This window comes from Lipotes vexillifer, unplaced genomic scaffold (genome assembly GCF_000442215.2).
Source record: "Lipotes vexillifer unplaced genomic scaffold, Lipotes_vexillifer_v1.1 scaffold397, whole genome shotgun sequence".
NCBI lineage: Eukaryota > Metazoa > Chordata > Mammalia > Artiodactyla > Lipotidae > Lipotes > Lipotes vexillifer.
The window spans coordinates 3,570,284-3,579,928 of record NW_006772681.1 but is presented as its reverse complement, the minus strand read 5'-3'; the positions used below and the strand labels follow the sequence as shown (position 1 = coordinate 3,579,928).

General features: G+C 41.5%; 1 protein-coding gene across 1 annotated transcript in view; it reads right to left on the bottom strand.

The window, feature by feature from the left end:
* The window catches only part of EDEM2 (ER degradation enhancing alpha-mannosidase like protein 2), a 28,440-nt gene that overhangs the window by 18,269 nt on the left and 526 nt on the right, over positions 1 to 9,645 (bottom strand). Inside the window, 4 exon segments of the mRNA XM_007447783.1 lie at positions 399 to 524; positions 5,647 to 5,752; positions 7,730 to 7,769; positions 9,610 to 9,645. The exon segment at positions 9,610 to 9,645 is cut by the window's right edge and continues 12 nt beyond it. Coding sequence (XP_007447845.1) covers positions 399 to 524; positions 5,647 to 5,752; positions 7,730 to 7,769; positions 9,610 to 9,645 — 308 coding nt within the window.

The following is a 9,645-nucleotide window of genomic DNA, read 5'->3' as shown; positions in this document are numbered from 1 at the left end:
GCGGCTTGGTCAAGCTATTGGTTGTCAGATCCGAGTCTAGAACCAGGGGTCCCAAACGCTCAGACCAAGGCTCTTCTCTGGAACCCTTTCATTCCAGTGGCGTGTGAGCCTGGGAAGGGGCAAAAGCACTCACTCAAATAAGGGCAAGAGCCTTCCAGCCACCAGGCTGGGCTTCAGCACTCCTCGCAAATATTAATGAGGTCAGCTCATCCATCCTAGCCTAGCCGTCAAAATGCCAAGGACTCTCCTGTTTTCCATGGTGGGCGCCAAGAGGTAGAAATACCAAGTGTTTGGGTGAGCAACACGAGCAAATAATTCTGCACAGCCACTCTCTTCTCCAGCAAGAGCAGCAGGACCTACCAGACTCCATCTCTGCCCCATCTCCACATTGGTCTTACCTGGGAGGAGTTTCCGGGCTGCCTCCTCAGCCATCCTCAGGAGAGGTCCCGAGCAGGGCCATCCAGCCTCCACTTCTACCCCAGCCCTCTTTGAAAGCAGGTGAGCAGACAGAAGTCCTCCTACTACTACAGATGGTACAAAAAGCAAGTGTCAGAATCCTAAGGACCAGTCTTTCCCTTGTACAAATTAAACCTAATGCTCTGTTCAGTGGCTCACTGGGAAGGGGCTGGAGCCACATAGCAAAAGAAGAGTCCTTAACCCCCCACACTGGTACAGTGTTAAGTTCATGAAGTTTATTTTTCTCTTGGTGGGTCACAAAAATAATGGTTATCGGGCTTCCCTGGTGCCGCAGTGGTTGACAGTCAGACTGCTGATGCAGGGGACATGGGTTCGTGCCCCGGTCCGGGAAGATCCCACATGCCGTGCAGCGTCTGGGCCCGTAAGCCATGGCCGCTGAGCCAGCATGTCTGGAGCCTGTGCTCCGCAACAGTAGAGGCCACAACAGTGAGAGCCCCGTGTACCACAAAAAAAAAAAAAAAATGGTTATCATTTTTTTGCAGTCCCTACTGTATACCAAGCACTAGGTACTACTGTGCCCTCTTCAGACGGAGATACTGTGGTTCAGAGAGGTAAAGTGACTTGCCCAGGGTCGTCCATCTAGTAGGTGGTAGGGCCAGGTCTGTCTGACTCCAAAGTCCATGCTCATTGCACTTGGTCACTGTCTCCCAATCACCCCAAGACCAAGGGAGGATACTTATTACCTTCATTTTATTCATTTATCTATTTCAATTTATTACATAATATTTAGGACTTATAAAAAGACACAAAGGTTATCTGGAAATATGGCTAAACAGATATCCTGAATGGCCCTCCCACTGAAAAAACTGGTGACCTTGAGCTTCAGTTTTCCCCTCCTCCTGGCAGACCAGGAATAAGAGACAAAGGCAGGACCTACCCAGAGTGGGAAGTCTGATAGAAGATCCCTCCATGAAGTTGGGATCTGGAAGAATTATATACCCTGTGTAAAGATGAATTAAAAATAAACCCTACACATCTCCCTTAGCATAGAATAAGGAAAACTGTACACCTCAAATCTCAATGCCAAGTAAATAGAAGAAAAAAAAATATCTCCTAAGAATTAATAACCACAAACTGGTACTCACTAAGTTTTACAGACTGAATTCACACTAACTGCATAGTCCAGAAAACCTCAAACCTTTAGCCTAAGGTGGTTTTAGCAGATAATGCCTCCAGCCATATGGCAAGAGTAAACAAAAAATATATCTGGAAAAACCCACATTCAACCCGGGCCTCAAAGAATCCCACAGGTAAAACCTAGGCAATAAGTGTTCATTAAAAAATAAATAGGGACATTTAGAGAAGAGCTAACGCCTATCCTTCTCAAACTCTTCCAAAATATAGCAGATGGAGGAACACTCTCCAACTCATTCTACAAGGCCACCATCACCCTGATTCCAAAACCAGACAAAGACGTCACAAAGAAAGAAAACTACAGGCCAATATCACTGATGAACATAGATCAAAAATCCTCAACAAAATACTAGCAAACAGAATCCAAAAACACATTAAAAGGATCATACACCATGATCAAGTGAGATTTATCCCAGAGTTGCAAGGATTCTTCAATATATGAAAATCAATCAACGTGATACACCCTATTAACAAACTGAAGGAGAAAAACCATATAATCATCTCAATAGATGCAGAGAAAGCTTTTGACAAAATTCAACACCCATTTATGATAAAAACCCTGCAGAAAGTAGGCATAGAGGGAACTTTCCTCAACATAATAAAGGCCATATATGACAAACGCACAGCCAACATCATCCTCAATGGTGAAAAACTGAAACTATTTCCATGAAGATCAGGAACAAGACAAGGTTGCCCGCTCTCACCACTATTATTCAACATAGTTTTGGAAGTTTTAGCCACAGCAATCAGAGAAGAAAAAGAAATAAAAGGAATCCAAATGGGAAAAGAAGAAGTAAAGCTGTCACTGTTTGCAGATGATATGATACTATACATAGAGAATCCTAAAGATGATACCAGAAAAATACTAGAGCTAATCAATGAATTTGGTAAAGTAGCAGGATACAAAATTAATGCACAGAAATCTCTGGCATTCCTATATACTAATGATGAAAAATCTGAAAGTGAAATCAAGAAAACACTCCCATTTACCATTGCAACAAAAAGAATAAAATATCTAGGAATAAACCTACCTAAGGAGACAAAAGACCTGTATGCAGAAAATTATAAGACACTGATGAAAGAAATTAAAGATGATACAAACAGATGGAGAGATATACCATGTTCTTGGATTGGAAGAATCAACATTGTGAAAATGACTCTACTACCCAAAGCAATCTATAGATTCAATGCAATCCCTATCAAACTACCACTGGCATTTTTCACAGAACTAGAACAAAAAATTTCACAATTTGTATGGAAACACAAAAGACCCCGAATAGCCAAAGCAATCTTGAGAACAAAAAATGGAGCTGGAGGAATCAGGCTGCCTGACTTCAGACTATACTACAAAGCTACAGTAATCAAGACAGTATGGTACTGGCACAAAAACAGAAAGATAGATCAATGGAATAGGATAGAAAGCCCAGAGATAAACCCATGCACATATGGTCACCTTATCTTTGATAAAGGTGGCAGGAATATACAGTGGAGAAAGGACAGCCTCTTCAATAAGTGGTGCTGGGAAAACTGGACAGGTACATGTAAAAGTATGAGATTAGATCACTCCCTAACACCATACACAAAAATAAGCTCAAAATGGATTAAAGACCTAAATGTAAGGCCAGAAACTATCAAACTCTTAGAGGAAAACATAGGCAGAACACTCTATGACATAAATCACAGCAAGATCCTTCTTGACCCATCTCCTAGAGTAATGGAGATAAAAACAAAAATAAACAAATGGGACCTAATGAAACTTCAAAGCTTTTGCACAGCAAAGGAAACCATAAACAAGACCAAAAGACAGCCCTCAGAATGGGAGAAAATATTTGCAAATGAATCAACTGACAAAGGATTAATCTCTAAAATTTACAGGCAGCTCATGCAGCTCAATAACAAAAAAATAAACAACCCAATCCAAAAATGGGCAGAAGACCTAAATAGACATTTCTCCAAAGAAGATATACAGACTGCCAACAAACACATGAAAGAATGCTCAACATCATTAATCATTAGAGAAATGCAAATCAAAACTACAATGAGATATCATCTCACACCAGTCAGAATGGCCATCATCAAAAAATCTAGAAACAATAAATGCTGGAGAGGGTGTGGAGAAAAGGGAACACTCTTGCACTGCTGGTGGGAATGTGAATTGGTACAGCCACTATGGAGAACAGTATGGAGGTTCCTTAAAAAACTAAAAATAGAACTACCATATGACCCAGCAATCCCACTACTGGGCATATACCCTGAGAAAACCATAATTCAAAAAGAGTCACGTACCAAATTGTTCATTGCAGCTCTATTTACAATAGCCAGGACATGGAAGCAACCTAAGTGTCCATCATCGGATGAATGGATGAAGAATATGTGGCACATATAGACAAAGGAATATTACTCAGCCATAAAAGGAAATGAAATTGAGTTATTTGTAGTGAGGTGGATTGACCTAGAGTCTGTCATACAGTGAAGTAAGTCAGAAAGAGAAAAACAAATACAGTATGCTAACACATATATGTGGAATCTAAGAAAAAAAAAATTTAAAAAGGGTCATGAAGAACCTAGGGGTAGGATGGGAATAAAGACACAGACCTACTAGAGAATGGACTTGAGGATATGGGGAGGGGGAAGGGTAAGCTGTGACAAAGTGAGAGAGTGGCATGGACATATATACACTACCAAACGTAAAATAGATAGCTAGTGGGAAGCAGCCGCATAGCACAGGGAGATCAGCTCGGTGGTTTGTGACCACCTAGAGGGGTGGGATAGGGAGGGTGGGAGGGAGGGAGACGCAAGAGGGAAGAGATATGGGAACATACGTATATGTATAACTGATTCACTTTGTTATAAAGCAGAAACTAACACACCATTGTAAAGCAATTATACTCCAATAAAGATGTTTAAAAATAAATAAATAAATAAGGGACTTCCCCGGTTGCTCAGTGGTTAAGAACCCGTCTACCAATGCAGGGGATACGGGTTCGAACCCTGGTGCAGGAAGATCCCACATGCCGCGGAGCAACTAAGCCCGCGAGTCACAATTACTGAAGCCCATGTGCACAGAGCCCATGCTCTGCAACAAAGAGAAGCCACTGCAATGAGAAGCCCATGCACTTCAACGAAGAGTAGTCCCCACTCGCCGCAATTAGAAAAAGCCCACCCGCAGCAACAAAGACTCAATGTAGCCAAAAAAAAATAAACAGTTAATTAATTAATTAATTTTTAAAAAAAGAATCACTGGGTCAAAATTCATTGAAATGTGTAGATCTGTGCATTTCAGTATATGTAAATTTACCTCAATAAAATGAATGATTCATTAAAAAAAAAAAAAAAAGATTCATTGGGAACCTGCTAAAAATACTGACTGTAGGACCCAACCCAGAGATCCCAATTCATTAGATTTAGAGTGGAGTCTACACAGCTGAACTTTTTAAAATGTCCCAAATGCTTCTGATGGGCAGCCAGGTTTGGAAACTAATACCCTAGCCTTGCACTATGTAATACAGTAATTAGTAACCACATGTCACTATTTAAATTTAAATCCATTGAAATTAAATGAAATTAAAAATTCAGTTCTTCAGTTGCAGTAGGCACCTTTCAAATGTTCAATAGCCACATGTAGCTAGTGGCTACTGGACTGGACAACACAGATATAAAACATTTCCATCAACAATACAGAAAGTTCTAACAAACTTTCAATAGGCAATAAGCTACAAGAAGGCAAGGATTACATCTTTCTTGCTCTTGGTTGAAAGTCTGGTACCAAATATATGTTAAATATGTGAGCAATCCTGGCATATTCCTTTTCAGTCTTTTCTCTGTCCCCTGCTCACTTTCATGTCTGAAACTGATGAGGGATCCCGAGACCTCCCTACCCAACCCTACAGGAGGGAAGAGCTCTGTCAATCTGGTTTGAGCCAAGTGCCCTGGCAAGGCTGGCGCTTAAGATCCTGTTTATCACCTCTTGGTTTACACAGAAGCCAAAATTCCACATTCTCCTTTCTTCCAAGGGCCCTAGAAGGCAGCCCTCACCTCGGATGTTGGTTTCAAACACAGAGGCATTCACATCAATATCAAAGTCCACGTTGTCCTGGAGCACTTCAACCACTCTTTGGAATTCTGAGACATTCCCCAAAATCTGAAGGAAAGAGAGACCTGACAGTGAGGCTCTCAGGCTTGTAGGCACTGAAGATGCTAGATTCAGAGTCTAGGATCCTATGCTGGTGTGACTCTCACTTATTCAACTTCAGACCTACAGTTTCTGTTCTAGGACTGCTGGTAACAGAAGAAAACACTGAGAGCTGGAAATCACACAGACCCAGTATCAAGAGACTGGTAAAGTAAATTCTTTGGTACCAATTTAAGAATTTTTATGTACTCATTTAAATGAAACCAATATAAAGACTGTAGACCACATAAGGAAATCTTAGCTTGATATTTACAGTGGATATTTATTGTTTTTAACCTGGTCACATTCATCCTTATGGAAAATACTGCAGGTTGGTTGGCCCAACATTGATTCTCAATCTTCTTTACCCTTGTAGCTCCCAGCCATAGAGTCTAGAAATCCACATATTTGCTTTCTCAGTCTCATTTGCTACTGGGTGATTGTGTTACCCAGTCAGTTCTGAGCTTTGTAAAGTCTACTAGGGGCACTTCTCAGAAAGCTCCTGTTTTCCTAATAGAAAGGGACAAGACACAGTTGGCATGGCTTTTACTCTTTTTCTTTCTGCTTTGAAAGCAGACTTGATTTCTGGGGCTGTGGCAGCCATCTTAGGCCATGAGGTACTAAGCATGAGAATGAAAGTCAGTATACTAATGATGGTAGAATGGAGGATACAAAGAGCATGGGGTTTCTGATGGCACGGTTGAGCAGCTGATCCAATGCTAGAAATTATCTTCATTCAGATTTTCTTATACTTGAGAAAATTAAACCCTTTTGTTTAAACCATCAGTCAAATGCAATCCTGATGCCTTTTATTCTGATATCAGTGTTCCAATTTTCCCTTGAGGAATCACCCTTCTTCCACAGTCACTCCTGTAATTTGAAGAAGCTGACTCCATCCCTTCAGCTGCAAGAATGGGCACTTCACCTGGACCAGCCAACGTACCATATCCCTTGGCCAACTGATTGATTCAGGGATAGATGTGTAACCCAAGCCAGATCAGTGAGTCTCAGTCCACGGAATTAATGGAAAAGGACTAATTCTCTCCACACACAGGTTACTAAATGAGTGGGATGTGAGTCTGGAGTTACCACTGGCTACCCTGCCAGCTTAAGGAGAGCCTGAGAATACAGCCAGCAAAGAAAGCAGAAATAAGAGATGGAGAAAGAGATTCCTAATGACGTTATTTAAATGTCTGGAACCAGCTGGGTTTGAGGTCAGTCTTTACCTGGACTTTTTAGTTATCTGACTCAGTAAATTTCCTTCCTGTCTAAATCAGTTTGATCACTTGCAGCTGAAACAATCCTGACTATCTCAGCATTCAAAGCCCTCTATGATTTAGACCTAATCTATCCTTCTAACCATGTCTCTCACTGTTCTTCTGTCGACTTCAGTACCCACTATTCCCTGATTTTCTGCCCTCAGACATGCTGTTCCCTCTACCAAAAATCTCACCCTATGTCTTCCCATTTCCAAATCCAACCTATCTTCGATTATCTAAATGTCACCTTCTCTAGGAATCCTTTGATTCCTCCAGCTGAAATTAACCTCTTCCTCCTTTAAAAGACTCCAGCAAGTTTATCCCCACAACTCTTAGGGCATCTATTTCTTTCCACATTAAGAGAATCTTTGCATAGGCAGGAGCCTCACTCATTCCTGCACTCCCCCAGAGGGCTGGGCACAGTGCGTGAAGCAATTACTCAAAAAATGTTTGTTAAATGATGACATGAATCTTTCTCCACATTGTAGCCAGTCATCTTCTCAAAACAGGAACCTCATTTCCTACCCTCTTCTTGAAAAAATTCCACTGGCTTTCCACTGCCCCCAAATTAAAGATGAAAATAAAAAGCCCAGGTGAAGAATTCATTTTTCACCCACAGTCAAGCTACCAAAAGAAGGACATGGGTCATGCAATGTTGGAGAGGAAAAGGAATAGATGAGATACTTACCAACAAGGTGTCCAGAGCATCAATAAGAGTCAGAGAAAAACTGTAAAAGGACAAAAACCCCAGCTGCTTAGTAAGAAAATCAAACACCAGTTATTAAGGCTGCCCCAGATCAGAGACCCCAAAAACTAATAAGTGAAGCACAGCGAATTCTCTGCCAGTCCCACTTGAAATCACAACACAGAAGCCATCATGAAAATCGCTGGGAACCTCTGACCCATTTAACGTACCTGGGAGGTGGGCTGATGTATAACATCTTATGCAAATAGCTCGACTGTAGTTAAACACATTGCCTATATTCTCTGGCATTCTTCTCCACCATAGGGAGGCAGTATAAGATTGTAGCTCAGAGCGCAGGCTTTCCACATCTAAGAATTTATCTCGCAGTGCACAGAACTGTAGCCTTGAGAATGCTCATGGCAATATTGTTTTTACAACAGCAAAAAGCTAGAAATAACCCAAATGTATACCAGTTGAAAAGTGATTAACCAAACTGTAATACATTCAAACAATGCGAAACTATGAGGTGGTCAAAAAGATTGTTATCAAGAGTTCTATGGGCTAAGGGGAAGACATTCAAATTATATAGTTAAATGAAAAAGACAAGGTACAGAATAGGCAGTGTCGTGCGTCGTATTATAACTGCATTTTTCAAAAAGAGATAATACAGACAGAAAGCAGATTAGCAGTTTTTTGGGCCAGTGGTGGTGGACAGATTAACTATAAAGGGCCACCAGGGAACTTTCCAGTGTGACAGAAATGTTCTCTATCCTGTGATGGTGGTTACTACACACTTAGAATGGGTGCATTTTATATAAGTTACACCTTTAAAAGGTTATTTTAAAAGATACACATACACATACCTATATGATGGTATAAACCAAAAATATTTCTGGAAGGATACACAAGAAGGTTAACAGTGGTTGGAGTTCTAGGGTATGGGAGATATTTATTTTATTATATGATATTGGACTGCTTGAATTTGCCATTTACTTGTATTACTTTTTTCAACTAAAAAACGAAAACCAGCGCAATTTGTGTTGAGCTTAATTTCTCCAGTCCCTAGCATATTCATTTTTAAAACAGAGATAACAGCAATTAACTCCTAGGGGTGTTAATTAAATGAGATGACACAAGTAAAATGCTTAGCACAGTGTTTAATCAAGGTTAGCTTCAGCTAAATGCAATGATTCTTCACTTACTCAGTAAGGAACAAGACAGAGAATTCCATCTCTCACAGATTTTTCTTCTAGTGGAAGTGAGAAAGACAAACTAACACATAAGTGAAAATGACAGTATAAGAGTGAGAAGTGCTACGAAGAAAATAAAAAGGGTGGTTTGTGAGAGTGACCTGTCGGGGTGGGTACTTAGGGGAACTGATGCTAAGGTGACAGTTTGAGCTGAGATCTCAAGAAGCAGTCAGGGATGTGAGGGTAATGGGGGAAGTGGGTTTCAGTTACACTAACAACAAAGGCTCTGAAATTTCACGTCTAGGAGAGTTACATCCCCTCCTAGGCCTGTTTGCCCACTTATAACATGAAGGGGTTGGGTATTCTGACTTTTTGAAGCCCTTCCACATATCCTAAGCCTCCAGAGATTTGCCCAAGTCCCAACAGCTGGTGTCTGTCACTGCTGTGGCCAGAGCCCAGAGGTCCAGACCACCAGGCTCACCCAGCCTTTTTCCACTATGGGAATCCAACTTTCCAGGAGGCTGGGTGGATCCTGGTGGTGCTGGCCTGAATTGGGGGGAACGCGACCCCACGCTAGCTAGGAGGTTTTTCTGGAACCGGTGAGATCATGAAGCCACAAGCTCCAGCATACCCGCCCGCCTAGGGCCGGACTGCCAGACCCAGGCCGCCCCCTTGCTCCTCCGCTCGCACTACCTGCCCCAGGTGTCGTGCCCGTCACAGGTGAGAGGT